Consider the following 18,023-nt stretch of genomic DNA (forward strand, 5'->3'; position numbering starts at 1 on the left):
TTGCTTACTCATTCTCTTAGCTACTTTAGATTGTTAGTCTTAATGACAGGACTGCAGTAAAAGTGGGGGGAAAAAAGTATTTTAAACTGTCATTAGTCCATAAAACTTTGATCATTTATAGTAAGTGGGAATTCATCTTGGACTTTTAAGAGAATGGAGAGGTCAGTCAGAGCATCCCTACTCAGTTGTGCACCTGTGTAATGAAGTACACGTCAAGGGAAAAATAGAAGATGGAAATGTAATTATTAAATGTTCTAAGACTTGGATACAGCTAATTTTAAATTTATAATATATGATGCAAGAATAAGAACTAAGGGTTTTTCTCCTTGAACTTTCCCTGTACTTGAGAATTGCATATTTAGAATTATTTTAGTGGCCCAAATTTCACAGTAAATAATTTCAGAGTTATGATTGCTATCATTCAGCAGTTCCTGAAATATAAATGCTGTGCTTATTGTAGTAGTGCAAAAGGACTTTTTGTTTTATATTCATTACTTACATTTATGTTTAATATCTGTGACAATGTGTGGGAAGCTCTTGCAGGGTGAATGTGGGTGCAGTGCAGAGAAATCTTACAATAGCATTAACATTTTTCTAGTTAAATCTTTAGAAAAGCTTTTAGTGAGACAGCAAGTCTTTCCTGGACCTTGTGCTATATTGACATGAACTTCAACCACAGCCTCTGTTTGCCAAGCTTTACTGCTATTGATAAACTGCAATGCATGACCAGACCAAAGTTCTAAAAAGAGATTTTTGCTGCAGGTTTTAAGATATATCATTTGACAGGTTAAGAGTTGGTCATTTGAAATGCCAATACTCTATAAATTAATCTCTTTGAACTTTCAGATGAATTTTGGATTACCTGAAGACATTTAAGTACTGCTGAAGTGTGCAGGTCTCTTTCAATTAAAAGATTTTCAGAGTTCAAAGCAGTGCATAAGTATTTAGGAACTTGTCTCTTAAAACTGAGAGGAGTGTATTGTGATTATTAATGAATTTAAGTTGTTTTATGTGCTGAAGTATTGGGCTAGAAGTATGTGTGTATTCTGGTTGATTTGTTGGTTTCTTTTCTTTTTAATGCATGTATTTTACAGCAAACCTGTAGATTCCTTCCTGGCATTCTCTCAAGCATTGCTCCAGTTCACTCAGTGACTTTATCCCACTCTTTCCAAAATCCATTTAGACTGTTTTCATTGTGCTTAGTTTCAGCACAAAGAGATGGTATAATCAGATGAAAATCTGATTATCCCTTTTAAATGAGGAGAATCTATAAAATACACTATTATACCTGCTGCAAAAGGTTGTTTTTGGGATGCTGCTGGACTTTGTGTACCCAGTATATTTAGAAACAGTGCAGCATGAGACTCTGGTATTCTGAACTTTCATTTTCCTGTTCCTCTTACATAAAAATCAACAAGGTTTAACAGGAGGAACCCTCCATGCAGAACAAACCAGCACATGGATGATCTTCCTTAAACACTCACACAACTTTTGGGCAAATGCAGGCATTGTTTTGAGCAGAACAGTACATGGTGTGCACTGTGCTGAAGAACTTTGCTGTGTTCCTCTTTCCCTGATCATTTATAGGAAGTCAGGTTGCACAAAAGAAGAGGTAAGCACTGGGTAAATATCCTTATTGAATCTCAGCCTGGATTAGGAATAATTGTTTTGAAGTATTAGAACTCAGTTTACAATATATGCATTTCAGAGGTCTTGTTCCTAGTTTGCTTTATTTAGCATCTTCACAAATAGTTTTTTATTATTGATTTTGTTGTTATGTTTTCCTACAAGGTTTACAGATGTACTGGAGGTGTTCTTTGTGCAATTTCATTTTCTTTTATTGTCTCCCCTAGGACATCATTATCCTTTGAATAAGCACAGAAAACTGTGTTCTCTTTCTCCTCTTTGGATTTATTCCATACTCTTTATTTCTATTTGAATGACAAGATTGGTCAGGGAATTCAGAATCAAGACTTTGTTTTCACATTCTCTTCTTTGCTCAACTGTATTGCAACAAATATTATCCTCAAGATATTATAAAATGAGACAGGAATGCATCCTGACAAACCAGTAAGGCCACATGTGAGTGGCTGGAATGCATCAGATCACAAAATGGTGTGAAAATGTTCCTCAGCTTGAAAGAGATGGTTTGGAAAGGTTGCAGTCAGAATTGCTTTGTGAGGAGGAAGGATGTCAGAATTAGGGTAAGATATCCAGAAAGTAGGAGAAAACTCTTTTGAGGTGTATTCTTCTTTTGGATCCCTTATCTTTTTCTGTCCAGTCTATCTTTCTGTGTAGTCTGAATCCTACTTTGCATTTATTAAGAAAACTCTTTTAAAATGAAATTATATCCAGTGGTGCAAGCAATTTCACTTCAGTCATGGGAAAGAGAACAGAAGAAAGTCTCCTTTCAGCTTGTTTATCCTAAAGGGATGTATGTTTTCTGCCATGGTTTCAGGAAAAATAGATACTTGAATGGCACATTTACTACTGACCCTAAGATTTCAATGAGTTAAAAAAGAAAGAAAGAAAAGTAAAATAGAAAAACCTTTAAATTAAAAATCTGAGGTTGAAGAACTTTTCATCCTCATTTTATTTGTTCTCTAAACTTTGACAGCTAGAAAGAGAAAAAAAAATTCCATATTTCACCTGGAGTAGGAATGAAAGTGAAAATTGTCAGACCTTTCAAAAAAAAAAAAAAAACAAAACAAAAAACAAAAAAACCAAACCAAACCAAACAAAAAACAAACAAAAAAAACCCCCCAAAAAACAAAAGGAAGCTGAGGCATCCTCTTAGTGCAGGATGTCAGGGATGAGCCTTAATTGCAAGGATGCAAACAAAAAATTGCAGAGGTGCTTGAAATTGGTACATCACATAAAAGGGGAGTCAGACTGTGCCATTGCAAAAAGTCTTTTCTTTAGTTTAAATTGTTTGTTAATATAAACAGTATAAATCTGTTTACTCAGATTTAATTGTATGCTGTTAGTCCTGGTTTAAGCCATGAACTCTCACTCTACTGGAAGCATGAGAGAAAGGTTTAAGTGAGAAGCACTTTTAGCAAAACTCTTGTTGTTGCTCTGCTTTGGTATTGTGTCAAACCCCTAATGTTTACTGCCTTATTATGCATTTGTGTTTGAATGAGCAGCTTAGTGAGGCTCCATCTGCTCCCTCCTGGTGGAGCCCAGGAGGATGTGAAGGATTGGGTTTCAGTGTTTGAAGAGTAGTAGATGACTCCAGTACTGTGGCCAACACTGCCTTCCCTCAGCCCATGGCTCTGCAGATTAACTGGCATTAGTGCAGGCATTCACAGCTGCACATGGAATATTACAGAAAACACCAGGGCTCAGGCTTCCACTTGCATATGCTCATTTGCCTACAAATATGGCTAGAGCCTTGTTCTGGTTTCCTTTTTTCTTATTTTTTATTTTTTTTTCCCTTTGTATTTTCTCTCTTGAGAAAATGTACAAGTAAAAGCTCTTCTGGTCACTGTGCAGGACCATCCTTTTTATCTCCATTTACCTGCATTATATCTGCATTAAATCAAAGCTTTCAGGGTGTGTTCTAAAGACTCACAAACTACTGAGGTCATACTCATGAATTTGTAGTTCCCAAGTGACTCCATTCAACCTTTTGAAACCCACACAGTGTGTTTTTTCGAGCCTGAATTAGGTTTGTCAGAGAAATCATGCTATCAGACTTTATTAATGGTGACTTTGAACATGTTGGAATTGAGAACATCAAGCTTTACTTTCCCTTTGGGTTCAGTAATATCTATTCCTCAGTCTCATTGCAGTTCAATGTCTTTACTCAGACCTTGAGTATGGTCATCTTGGTGAGTATTCAGAGATTAACTTGGGTGTCAATCTAGAACTATAAATTGATGCTTATTTCCTTGTTCTTTTACATATTACTGAAGAATATTTCTAAATTTTGCTGCAGACTCTCATTCTGTGTAATTTTTTATAGTTTTCACCATTTTCTCTTGGATCATATTTGATCCTGAGAAGGAAGCAGACTTCTTTGCTGAAAGAAAGGTCTTTTTTTGTTTTTATTCCCCATAGCCTCTGCATATTTATAACACCATTCTGGGGTGGGTTTAGCTCAGTGTGAGACTCTTTTCCACCAGTTTCCACCAGCTTTTAATCTTTACTTGAAACAGAAGTGCCAAGTATATTTTGAATTTAAACCCCTTCTAAAGCTAAAAGATGCTTTTGGCCCACTAATAGGTAGTAGTTTCAAAAGGTTAAGCTGCCTGGAAAATGTGACATGATGTACTTATAAAATTAGGGCTGAATCCAGCCTGTATAAATTCAGGTTTTTGATGTACATTTTAAATGTACCACATCATGCAATTTTAAATCATTCTTCTATGCTGGCATCCAGAGCTGGCATAGATGACAGGCAGCTGCTGAGTCCAGCTCTTGTTTGTAGTCCTGCAACCTTTACAGAAATGTCATGGCTGGGCACAGTGTTTGCTGCATTTGAAAGAACTCTTCTTCCTCTGAAAAGAGGCATGGAGAACATCTCAAAATTAAATGGATTTTCCCACTTTGAGCCTAATCTTGACATAACTGGTGCTGTGCTACCAGCCTGAGTCCTCAGGCAGTGTGAAACATCAGCTGGGTGCTGAGACCTGCATTGCACAAGCCCTGTGATGTTGGGGTGTCCTGGTTGCTACCAAACCTCTGATCCTGCATGTGCTGCTTTCCTTCTGGCAGGTAATTCAGTTCTTCCTCACTGAGGAGGGACACAGCCCCTCCTCCCTCTGTGCTTCTGAAGGAGAGGCCACCAGCAGGGAATTGGGCTTGCTCCTAAGGCACTGTGAGTATGTGAGCGGTGGCTTTGAGGGAGAAACAGGAATTCCACCAACAGCTACCCCATTTCATCCTTTGGCTGGCTTGGCTTTGTCTGATAGCACAAGGAGAGGCAGCAAAGTGTAGTTCTGCAGTATGCTGGGACACAATCCAATTCTGGATGGGTTCTGTGTACTGCTGCAGGGAGCTGTCAAATTGTTGTGCCATTGCTGGTTGTACTACTTTGCTCGAGGATGTGTTCAGATTCTGTCTAAACAATAATTAAATTTCATTTGCAGGCAATGGCTGAATGTGTGGAGAGAGAGATAAAATAATCAAGGAGACGATTATTCACAAAATCAATAGGAATTCTAATAGTCTTATAAAGTACCACTTCATTTCTTTCATAAAGCTGCTGGATTGTTCATATTTCATATTTTTCTCCTGTACAGGTCAATTAAATTTTAGGTAATTAAATACACTTTTTCACTCTTACTTGCCTTCAAAGGCTACTGTACATCACCAATTTATATAAACTACTCTTTCACAGGCTATTTTTAACTTTCCACACTTGAACACAGTGCCTGGCTGTTGACCTTTGCAGGGTCACACCTGTGCATATTACTGAGTAATAGCCAATTTGTTACTCTGATCTCTGTTCTACATGTTTGTTTAAACCTACAAGCTAATCTGAGTTAAGTTTATTTGAAGATACAGAATTGTTTTTGTTGGAAGATCAGGGAGGTTTGCGTTAACAAATCAGAATTTTTTGCTGGAACTCACAATTGCTGTGCCTCACAATTTAAATAGGAAATATCACTATTCTATTACTTTGTGACTTTTTTAATATTAAAATTTATTTCAGAATTGCAGCACCTCCTTATATATGAAAATCTAAAACAGTGAAGCTCTTAATTGAAAAATATTAAACTATGATAATTTCAGAGCAATATAACAGATTAAAATTTATCTTTATGCATGTACTAATGTATACAATGACTCCTAATTATTAGATACCTGCTGGTATTGTCTTCATTCACTGAAAGTGAATGTCTAAATGGATTATATAATATATAAATATTTTCAGATCATCTATTCAACTATAAATCCACCTCTTTCCACAGGTCTACTTGCCAGATAGAAACAGGCCCCAAAATAAAAGCATATAATTCAATTTCTGCATTTTAATTATACATCCAATTATAAAATGCAGAATGATACAAAGATTAGCATACAGAAATATATTTTTTTCATGACCTATTAAGTTATTATGAGTTACTTAATGAAATGGTGGGATATGAGGATGGGCAGAACACATAGTCCTACTAAGGCAATAGACTGCAACACTGCTGTTACTGTCAGTCATGGGTTTAAAATACTCCTCATCACAAGCCTTTCTGTCAGCAACCTTGAATTAAATTCCACAAAGCTCCTAATTAACACAGAAATGTACAGTAGCCTCCTGGAACTGGAGATTTGTTACTGTATGAAGGACTTGGTAAATCTTGCATTGATTTCATTTAGAGATGAGCTCCTAAAGTAAGAGCTGCAAGTTAGTGTGTGTATTATTGTTACTCATATTATGCTGCCTGAATTCAAATTATTTATTTTGGCAGTGTCAAAGCAAAACAAACAACAAGCCCTCACAAAACCAGATGATTTCTTTTTGCTAGATTACCAACAACTATCCAAGAGCCATCTGCAGAGGGCTCAGGCACCTCAGAATATTGAATGCTTCAATTTCCTCTCTGTTACTACATCACAGTGCTCAAGGCCACTTCAGTGCCTATTTGTCATGCTTGTGAGCACCTGAAATCTGATTTTTCTTACTCACCATGCAGCCTCTGCTAACACCAATATAGAAAGATCCATAATGGGATTGGAAAGTTTAGTGAACACGACACTTAATCAGTGCCATGAAATTTGTTTTAGCTATACTTTCATATACAATCAGAACAAGAGGTACTATTTTAATTTTCCAAGGTGACACAGAGTTATTAGAAACCTATCCTTACATATTGAGGCAAAGTGGGCTGTAGGTTTCATTTCTGCCTAAAGTGGGAGTATAATGGAGTACCAATCCTGAAAAAAGATTGGGACTGGGACATTATCTGCGGTAATATTCCAATTCTGCTTGGTAGTTGACTTGACAGGGGTTCACAAGGAAGATCAAACCATGTACCATATGCCATCAGGTAGCCTAACAGAAGGGGTTTTTATTATTTTCCTTGGTCAGCACTGTGATTTCCCTTTTTCTTCCAGGCTCCTGAGCTCTCCCTTTCCCTCCCAGGCCTGTGTGTGGCTCAGCTGCTCTGCTGACATTTGGTTGTGGAACAGCAGTTGTGCAATGGGGACTTGCTCAGTGGAAATTGCAGAATGTGCTGTTTTCAGCTAAGTTACTGAAATGTGCATTTCAATTCTATGTCTTGGGAGTGGAAAAAGGAGCAAACACACAGAGCAGAGCATCTTTCCCAGCTCCTCCTCCCTGTGCATGCCTGGTCTTGTTCAGCAGGGATGGAGCCCGGGTGGTTCACACATGCTCTGTGTCTTTGTGGAAGTGAGCTGGTAGTGAATACTCTGTTCATCACTTCTCAGCTGATGTCCACCCCTTCAAATTATGCTGCATTATTTTGATAATTTTCTCAATTTGGAATACACAAAGATGGTCCCTCTGTTCCTGCTCCTTTCCACACTGGTCAGTTCAGGTGATCTGGAAGCACATGCACGGAATGGGGTTTGTGCATATGTAGATGTTGATCTTTGTACTCATTGTGATTTTTATTCAGCATCTGAATCCTAGCAAATTTTTCCCCATAAAGCCTTAGTTTCATTTTCAAGGACTCAAATCTTGCTGAAAATCAGATGAGTTTGGATATTGAGAGGTATGTTCCAGCAATTCCCAACTGTACAGTTTCAGAAGCTTTTGACTTTGCCTGTGGCAGAGTGAGGGACTAGCAGAGCTGGCAAAAGGAACCAGAGCCTTGCCCACCAGAACCAACTGTCTAATGCATTCTTTGAAACTGCTGCTGATGTATTTGGAGCTGTTTTCTCAGTCCAGGAGCAGTGGTGCCTACAAGATTTGATCTGTTTCTGCTGAAACTTTCAGCAGATGGAGGTGGTGAGCAACAAATTCTGAATCACTGGTTCAGCAATTGTCTTTTAACAGCTTTGATTTTCTGCATTGCTTTGACTCTTAATCTTTTTTTTTTATTTTATTTTTTTTTTAATTTTTGGCATCTGTTAAACTCCTTGTGAAAGAGAAGCAGATCTGGAGGGTAATGGAGTGAAATTATTAGCCTTTTAGAATCAGATGATAATTAAGCTAACATGAGAAGATCACTAACTATAAATAATGCCAGTGAAAATAAATCCACTAATACTTATTTACATTATGGAGACCTTTGGACCTCTTTGTACTCTTTGAGGCCATAAGATCTCTAAAGTCCCTAATGGAAATGAGAATAGGCCTTTTAAATAGTTTTAATTAAGCAGTTTAACCATCTTAATTAAAAAATTTCAAGAGCAGCGGTGTTTTCCTACCAGTAGTGATATTTCAAATAGTTTTCCCTGTGTATTTCCCATCCTGGGGAAAGCTGGTCCACTTGAGGAGAGGCAAACACGTCAAGAAGGCAGAGAGAAACAATTCCTACAGAGAAGATCTGCTCATTTGCAGCACATTGGTGACAGCTGCCAAAGGATTGTCTGGTGGGATGGAGGACACGGCAACGCTGCGGCATTTGCTGGAATGCAGAGGCTCCCCAGAACATACATTCAGTTTCTGCTCCATCTCATTGCAGAGGCTAAAATAAGCACTACCATTGTTTTATCTAGCAGAAAAGTGGTCTTTGCTTTTCCTCCTGCTTCTGGCTGGTTTCAGCTCTGTCCTGTGCAGCCCAGGAATGTTGTGGGTTGCGGCTGTTGGCCGTTCCTCTTTGGGTCTCTCTTGTTGGCCGCTGCCCATGCTCCAGAGGGCCTGACCTATGCTTGGCTGCTCCAGGGTTGGTGTTTCACACTGCTGTAGATACTGAGCGTTCCAGAAACTGCCTCTTACATCAGCCAGAAACTCTCACTTATGCTGTTATCTTTGACAGCACCTGTTATTAAAGCCCGTCTTTTCCACTCAGGTTTTCTTTGAGCAGTGTGGCAAATAAAAATAATCGGTTGCAGTGGTAACAAAACAACACACAGTAGGACCTTGCTCCCTGCAGCCTGGAGCCTGTTTCCCATGGATATATCATGGATATATATAACTTTGTTATACCTCTTACCATGATGCTAAAACTTCTATTGTGCATTTCTGATAGTCTAATTGTTGTATATGCATGTGTTTAGCATATTCTCAGGCTTCAATCACCAGCAGCACCACAGGTACTTTAAATGTTACCCTTGAAAAGTTCAGTGTCTCATAATTTCCTTTTATATTGCTGCTGGTGTCTTTGGGAGACATTTATTTGTTAATAAGATACAGATATCCTCTCTCACTGTTACCTGGTTTGGCATTCACAATCCTCTCAGGTCCCTCTCCATCACTTCATTTGCACAGACACAGTAGTTAAGACTATGTACTTCTCTACTTGTAATATTCTTCTAAGTTACAACTTTTAACAGATGTTCCACCCAGCCAGATGCTTCAGACAAATTTCAGGGACATTCTAATAATAATAGAAATTATTGCCAAAAGGGGTCTTGGTGAAGTTTGCATCCAGTGTGGGGTTTGCTTTTCACATAAAGGCTTGTTATGTCTGTGATATGCAACACCTCAAAAATAATTTTCTGCTTGTCATTTGCTATCATATGTTTGTGTGGTGCATTATTCCTGCCAGCTGTGGCACTACCAACATTTCTGCATGAAAATGCATCTTTTTAAGAACATTTCTTGTTTAATTTTTCTATGAGTTAATCCCTGATTTTAATCAGCCCTCCAAAGTTGTCACCTGTTAAATTTAACCATCATCCAAACAAATAGTTAAAAACTCTTTACTAATTCAGACCTGAGAGGTCCTTCTGATAGAAACAGACCCCTGCCTCTCATTGTTTCTGGTTTTGGAAATTCCCTTTATAGGCCTGTTGATTTCCTGTTTTTCCAGGAATCCCTTTGATATGCATACCTGGATGCCCCTCATCTTGTCTGGCACAATAGATCCTGCCACTGACCAATAGTGTGGGTTTTTCCTGTGAAATCCTTGCACTTTTCTTTTTATTCTATTCTACAAACTTTCTTTCCAGAGCTCATCATTTCATAAAATCACAGGAAAAATTAGATTGAAAAGTACTTTTTGAGTTATTCCATACATCTTCCATTTTCAAAGCAAGGCTGACTTCAAAGTTAGACCCAACTGGGCCCTCACTCTGTCAAGTTCTGAGGCTCTCCAAGGAAGAGGCTTCCACATCCTCCCTGGATGACCTGCTCCTGTCCTTGACCATGCTTGGGGTGAGAAGCTTTCTTCCTTAAGTAAAAGAAAATAAAGATAAAATTATTGCAACTTGTGAATTTTTCTGCTTGTGCTTTCATTGTGTGTCCCTTAGGGAAGTCTGGTCTCTACCATCCCACGTAGCTGTTGTGACACTGCTGTTGGATTTCCACCTTCTTGGTTTTCTTGCCTCTGTTTTAACCACCCCTCTTCCCACAGCCTGTCCTGGGTGTCCTGTGTTCCAACCCTCTCACTGTCCCAGTGGCTCTCTGCAGTGATTATTGTTGCTGAAGTCACCTTTGTTTCTAATACAAAGGATTAATTTGAGACTATAGAGTGAAATGATCCTCCTGCCCTTTATTTTTTACTGTTTGGTAAAGGTGTTATCCTCCTCTTGTCCTGCATCTTTTCACCTGATACAGAGTTGGTATTTTAGATTAAAATGAGCTCTGAGAGTTTGTGTTTTCTCTACTTATCTGTTTGGAGACTTCATTTTGCTGCTTTTCATACCAAAGATGTTATTTCCCTAGGAAAAGTGAGCTTCACGGAACCCTTTCAGGATAGAGCACAGCTGTCTGATCTTATCTGGGCCTGACAGATGCCTACCCTTCCCACCAAGCTCCACTGTCTTATTGAAAGAATTACCTGTTTCTGCAATCTTTGCATTTAAAAATGATCTGCATACATATGCTTGGAAAGTAGGGCTTATTTTAATAATGTGAAGGAAACACAATAAGATGTTGGAGAGAGATGCCATAACAAGTGGAATTACTTTTATCACTTCCTTGTTCCATCACCCATTTCAGTGTAATTGTCTTATTTGTATTGGCTTCTCCTTGGGAAGAACACATAGCAATTTCCAAATGTTTAATTAAAACCTCACAACACTTCTGTGATGTGAATGCTGTAAATGAAAGAGAGTAGATAAGGCCTTTCTAAAGCAACTTTTGTCTTAAGTAGTTTGTTACATTTTACCTTTCACCAAAACAGGGATCACTTTCTTTGGTGCACCATAGTTTACTTGTATCAAGATGTCAAATCCTTGCAAATAGTGACATTTCTTGGCACCACAAGGAATACTCTCCATGGTACTGGAGGGCTACTGGTTACTCTTCTTTATTTATCCATGCCTTCTCTTTCCCCTTCCTCTTCTGAGGAAGCCTGTGCTCCTTGCTGTACAACGTCAAAAGTGGGATGAATCTTCAAGGTTTCTAAAACTTCGTATTATGTTGTAACAGCTAAAGGATTTCACTTGAAATAACAACCTGGGCTGCCTGGATATGAATGTATATTCAAATTTTGAGAAGGTTTTTAAAGAAATACTTCCACAGCAGCCAGTTTAGTTCTTCTCACTATTAAGAAATGTCACTTTTCCACCTAAGCTTTCATGAAACTCTACAGTATTTTTTATCCCAGTAATAATTTTCTTTTCTTCCCCCACACTCCTCATATTGATTTGTTAGAACCGTTTCTCTTCAACTTTCAAAGGTTTCCTGGTGTAGGAGATCTCCCAGATCTCTTGCCTTTGTAGCACGCTGTCTATTTTAGCTAATTTTATATAAATTCATTCTCTCACCTTGTATTACCCAGTAGCTCTTACTACTAATCAAGACATCATTCTCTTTTTCCAAGGTGTTGTTTAGGCAGTCAGTTTAGGTTAGATATAAATTTTGGTGATAGTCTCTCAATGAAGTGTCAGCAGTCTCACAGTGCAGCAGGCCAAAGCACAGAAACGCAGCAGGGGCTGCTCCCACTCTGGGCTCTTTTGCTTGTCTGCCCTGATGATCTTCCACTGATGAATCAACCTTTTCCTTTCTTCTCCCTCCCTTTCCCTCCCTCCATCTCCTCCTGTGCTTGGCACTTTGGATATTGCACAGGCCCTGAGCAGAGGAGCTCACTTTTCATTTTCCCAAGTTTTCCACCCACTTCCCTTCTCTCCTGCCAATGCACACACATGGTGCATTCATACACACATCAGTATGCCGCTGAAATCTTGGAGAGATAGATTTGAAAAAGGTAAAGAAAACCATTAAATACTTGTATCTTGAGATGGCTATAGAAGAGAACTTCCATCTTAATGTTTGCAGTTTGTTGTTTAAATTAGTAGCAAAAATACTGTTTATTTTAGCAAATATAATCACATTTTGCAAACAAATACAGATTTTTGTAAAGAAGCAGATTTTCCATGAAAGGGAACTTCTGTTTTGTAGAACAGAAGTGAAAATAGAAACTAACATATGAAACTACTTTGACTTACATTATGATTAATTCATAAATAACCACGAACTGTGTTCAAATGCTTCTTTAAACTTAACCAGTAAAATCAAACAACATGATTTATTCACTTTGCTAGGTGCTGTTTTTATACAGTGATGTATAAAAGCGGGCTAAGTTAAATGATTTATACAAAGTACCATGCTTGGATTATTTTAACAATAATTTAATAGGATCTGAGACCAAATGGTGTATATCTCACTGTTTCTGCTTTATTCATGCATCATGTAAGTTGAATAGCCAAGTGTTTACAGAAAAACAAAGCTGGGATTGGCATCAGGCATGCCTCTGTTCATACACAGAGAACAGAATGCACTCACAAATAAGTCAAACCCCCAAGATCTGCAGAACTCTAGAGGTGGTTTGGCACCTCTGGAACAACTCCCATTATTCCAATGCCTCACCACCAAATAAGGTACTTGCTCTCACCTTCAAGATTTTGACTTGTATATTTGTGCATGCCATGACTAACCCTGCTCCATGATTAAAAAAGTAGGACCGATAAGACACACAAGCTCATACAGTAAAACCTCAGTAAAACATTGAATGATGATGAGCTCTTTTTATGTGCAATCTGAGCTCTCAATTCATCTGTGTCTCCAGAAATTAAATTCTTTTTCCCTTGATTTATAGAAAACCCATTACAGAGTAACAGCTCGATTTTAATTTTTTTTTTTGCTCCTGAGGTTAAAAAAGTTTTGCATTACAAATAAATTTTGGCAAAGTGAAGGATTTGTCCCCAATTTTCCTCATTTAAATACACACAGTTACACATACACAAACATTCCTCAGAGAAATCATGGTTATAATTGCTTTGCATAGACATTATCTGTCTATACCATAAATATTTGGGCCACAGTGCTCTGGGGTCTAATTTCTGCCACGATCAATCAGTGCTGCTGAAACTCCTGTATTATTTAGTAATTGAAACCCTGAGAAAGTCTTTGAGCCCAGTTGAATTCAACAGTTTATCCTGAGTAAAGAGAGAAGAATTCTGTGTTACACTGAGCTTCATTAAACAGGAGAGAAGGCCAAGTTCTTAGGGGCTGCTCTTGCTTTTGTCATTGAAAAGCATTTTGTATAAACCCTTTACAAAACCAGGGAGATAAAATCCCTTTTAAAGGGAAAACACCAAATTCCTGTAGGATTGTAGAAATTATTCAGGAGAGTTTCGAGTTATGAAATTTCAGCTCTTACTTTGGTACAGAAGTGGACTTCATATTTTGTACTTATTTCCTTTAATAACTAAGTATAAAGATATCTCATTAAATCCAAATATACTTCATTTGCCAAGGCTACAGTAAAACCTCTTAAAACTGTAATAAAATCACAGCATTTTGAAAACCTGAAATAAATAATTTTATTTTCTTTCTTACAAATTCTGAAATTCAGAGCATACTCAATGAAAAATTTTCCTAAAATTGTTTGAAACTGAATTATGTTTTGTCATTTTAGGTATAGTATGAAATGATACAGCTAAATGAATAAATTAGTGTTAATTATCTATAAAGAGGTCAGATACTTTGGCTTAATGTGTTCACAAGAATGTAGGGCCTAACTATAAGATCAGCTTTAATTGTACAGCAAATAACTTTTTAAAAGACAACTTTTTTCAAATTGATTAAAAAAACCCAGGAAGATTTGTTTGTAGAACTCTACACCCACACACAGAGGCCAACACCACACAAAAATTAAGAAAAAACATTTTATACAAAGCTGTAAAGAGTTCCAGCTTCACAAATCAGTGCCAAAGCAAACACAGACCATGATCTGGCAGCAATTGAAAGTTCCTCATTAAAAAAAGATTAATGATAGAAACCTTCTAAAAGCAAAAATCTCCTCTCAATCCAGGAAAATACAGCCCGTGGCTTTTAATAACCAAAGAGACTGACGTGATGTGGAATTGCTGGGGCTTTGCTTGGTATTTTTCTTTGTTAGAATTCAAAGGAAGAGCTTATTGCATTTCTGTAGATACAGCAGATTTTTCCTCATTGTGCTACAGAAAAAGTGGCCACTGTGTATTGGGCAGGGGAGAAGGGAAACTAAAAAGGTGAAGTTGTATAGGAGTCCACCACGACCTTTCTCTTGCCAAGTTCTTTGTAACAGCTGCCAGAATTTGCTTTGCACTTATGTAGGGCAAGAAGAGACAACTCTGTACAGAAAAGAAAGTGAACACCACAGTGCTGCTTCTTAGCCCTCACGTTTGGCCAGAGCAGCAAGGCTGGCCAGGAGCACACATGGCAGCAGGGGAGGGAAAAGGAGACAAGTTCTGCTTGCAGCACTTCTTGGAGTGGTACAGTCACCAGGCTCTCAAAGAGTGCAGAGTGCCTCCCAAAGTAACAAGTTAAAGCCTAATTAATTTATTATGAATAGCCATAAAAAACATTGCAAAATTAACCTCCGTGTTTCTTAGAATCCAGCATTGCTGGGGTTTAAGATTTTAGCCTGCTGCTTCGCTAATGTCCAAATCTGAAAACAGAATATGCTTATTTGCCTTTTGGAGTTACTTCTGAAAAAAAATATACAAGTTAGTAAACGGAGGGGAGATAAACAACCTCAGTGACTTACAGGGCACAGTTATGGAAAGACCTGGGTGATGGGTAAAAGCCCTTGGGAAACCCTCCTTGCCAGGCAGATTTAGGAGTATCCCGTGCTATTTAAAGGACTGGCAGGACTCACAGTGTTAATAAGAAAGGAGCATCGCTTACACTGCACTTCTCCCCTTTCCTCTCCTGTGCTGGCTACGTCCCGTGCCTCTGTGCTCTGTGCCTGTGCACAGCCAACGGTGCTGCTTCCTTTCACTGGAAGTTTTTCCAACTTTCTGTGAACACCTCAAAATAATCTCCCAGCATCGTTGAGACCTCTCAAGCATGTCAGCTGTCGGCATCAGCCCGTGTCCCCAAGATCTGGCGTGCAGCTGCAGGGGTGGGCGGCAGCGCTGCGTGCAGCCCGGGCTGGGCTGGAGGCGTAGGGCACGGCGTGTTCATGGCAGCTTCCCCTGACAGGGCACACTGTGTGTTTGGAAGTTCAAGTTTCATCATGCGACACAGGTTTGGGAGGCATCAGGATCAGGGCTTGGCTGCTGAGGTTTAACATTTCTCGCGCTAAAATAGCTGCAGCGCCAGGTGCAACCGAGGCAGTGAATTTCACTTGCAAAACACCCTGAAAAAAACCCTCACAATATGAAACAAAGTGCATAGGCTTAAAAAGTAACTCTTTTAGGACTGTGCTATCTAAATGTAAACATGCAGCACGAGTGAGGCGATGTTACCCAGAGCAGTGGTACAGTCAGAGCAGGAGTGGTGCGAGACCTCAGCCTGTTCAGAGTCCGGTTACGGCTGGAGCAGGTGATGGTTTCTCTCTTTCTCGGTGCTGTTCGATGGATAAAAACACAGGTTAGGAGACACCAAGGACAGCACTGACCCCTTTGGCCGGTTCAATCCCATACCCGCGGGGGACACCAACAACCTCCCCAGCAGAGAGCTCCCAGAGAGGCGCTGGGAAGCCGGCCCTTACCCGCTGCCGCTGGTCGCTGAGGCAGAAGGTGCAGATGGAGCGAGGCGCGGAGGCACCTGGCGGCGAGCAGGGCTGCGGGGGCTGAGCGGGCTGCGGACAGGGCTGCGGGCAGGGCTGTGGACAAGGCTGCGGGCCGGGCTGCGGGCAGGGCTGCGGGCACGGCTGCGGGCACGGCTGCGGGCACGGCTGCTCGGCATCCACCGCCTCGTCCTGCCGGCGCTGCTGCAGCAGCAGCACGTTGGCCAGGTGCGAGATGTAGCTGGCCGCCAGGCGCAGCGTCTCCACCTTGGAGAGGCGGCGGTCGGCCGGGCGGGTGGGGATGAGCCGGCGGAGGGCGCCGAAGGCCGTGTTGACGCTGTGCGTGCGGTCCCGCTCCCGCGCGTTGGCCGCCGCCCGCCGCCCGCCGCCGCCCCGCGCCCGCCGCCGCCGCCCCGCGCCCCGCGCCGGCCCCGCGCCCGCCGCGCCCCCGCCGCCCCGCATGGCGCCCGCCGCCGCCGCCGCCCCGCCGCTCCATCACTTTTATGCGCGGCAGGTGCCGCTTCGCCCCTGCTCGCCCCGTGTCCCGCCGGCCGCGCTTGGCGGCTGCTCTCGGCCGGGGGCCGCCGCCGCCGCACCTGTTGCGGTGCCGGGCTCGGCAGCGGCTCCGCGGAAACCCCCCGCTCCTCCTCCTCCTCCTCCTCCTCCTCCTCCTCCTCCCGCTGCCGGGGGGGCTCGTCTGCGGCTCCCGCGGGAACAGCGCTCCCGCATCCAGCGGTGTGACCGATCCTTGGGTCCCCGTGGGGCGCACAAACCTCTGCGGGTTTCACCCGTTCTGCGCCCCCGTGTTCCGTGTCTGTTCCAGCATGTGTGTGGGTATGTATGCACAGGGTCATTCAGGCTGGAAAAGACCTCAGAGGTCATCGAGTCCAACCTTTGACCGGCTGACAAGGTGATGACCTTGTCAATTAACCACAGCACTGAATGTCATGTCCAGCTGTTTCTTGAACACCTCCAGGCATGGTGGCACCACCACCCCACTGGGCAGCCCCTTCCAGTTCTTGACAGCTCTTCATGTGATGAAATCTTCCTGATGCCCAGCCTGAACCTGGAGGCTCTGTCCTCTTGTCCCTTCACTAGTTGCCTTGGAGAAGATGCTGACCCTCACCTGGCTTCAACTTTCTTTGAGGTTATCTTTTGGCTGGAGTGATAGATCAAGCATGGAGGTGGATTTCACCACCTTCCCCAGGCAACCCTAGACACATACCAATCCAATTTCTTATTCTGTTCAGAATGAGTGTCTGCCTCAATCATTTACTTATTAAAAGGTCATCATAAGCACTAATTGATTGCACCTCTTCTCTTCATAAAAATTTGACATCCTGTCTGAGCTCAGAGACTCATGAAAGGTCATGGCACAGGTTTACTCAAATGAATCATCTCTACCTGATTAAGCAGCCTCAAATGACTCTTTCTCTGTGGTCCTGGAAGCTTATTTGTGGTGACCTAAATATGAATCCTTCTTCCCAAATCAGGGCTGGATTAGCAGAGTCATATCTCTCTAATCATGTGTGCACACACTAAGGGAAGGCAGCTGCTTAGGCATGTTTGGCTGGGACTCGTGCCCTCAAAATACAAAAGCTGGTACCAACAGGCAGGGCTACATCTCTGCAGTGCATTCCTCTGCTGGGATGGCAAAGTGCTGGTTTATGTTAGTTGCACTTTGGGCAGAACTTGTAGGAAATAATGGACCATGATCTCTGTCAGCCAGCTGCAGCAGTGTCCTACCTTGGCCTATTAATGAACTACACTTATTTAATGTGATTTTCCTTTATGTCACTTGGGAGAAAGAGAGGGAAAGTCTTTTGATTTCCCATTGGGTGATGTTTTAGAGATTTTTGTGATTTCCATAGCAAAATATTGCTGCAATAAAATTAGCTTGAGGTTGAGGTGTTTGATAGCAAAGGCTGAAGAAATGCAAGGCTTCATGGACAGGTGTGTGCCATGCTACTGATCCAAAGGAATTCCTTTGGGGTGAGAGCAGGATGTGGC

General features: G+C 41.1%; 1 protein-coding gene across 2 annotated transcripts; it reads right to left on the reverse strand.

Moving 5' to 3' along the window:
• Window positions 1-12,671: 12,671 nt before the first annotated feature.
• LOC139593921 (basic helix-loop-helix transcription factor scleraxis-like) lies at window positions 12,672-16,475 on the reverse strand. 2 transcript variants are annotated; one of them, XR_011680426.1, is made up of 3 exons: window positions 15,996-16,475; window positions 15,751-15,851; window positions 12,672-15,641 (listed from the first exon to the last, which is right to left on the reverse strand). XR_011680426.1 is itself a non-coding variant. In XM_071435454.1 (2 exons), exons 1-2 carry the CDS (start codon window positions 16,473-16,475, stop codon window positions 15,801-15,803), a joined length of 531 nt encoding a protein of 176 aa, XP_071291555.1. In that variant the 3' UTR covers window positions 12,672-15,800. The 2 variants fall into 2 exon arrangements, 1 of the variants encoding a protein (XP_071291555.1); XM_071435454.1 differs by having other exon boundaries at window positions 12,672-15,851.
• Window positions 16,476-18,023: the final 1,548 nt, after the last annotated feature.

This window comes from Agelaius tricolor, unplaced genomic scaffold (genome assembly GCF_023055355.1).
Source record: "Agelaius tricolor isolate 1412-34295 unplaced genomic scaffold, bAgeTri1.0.p SCAF_10, whole genome shotgun sequence".
Lineage (NCBI taxonomy): Eukaryota > Metazoa > Chordata > Aves > Passeriformes > Icteridae > Agelaius > Agelaius tricolor.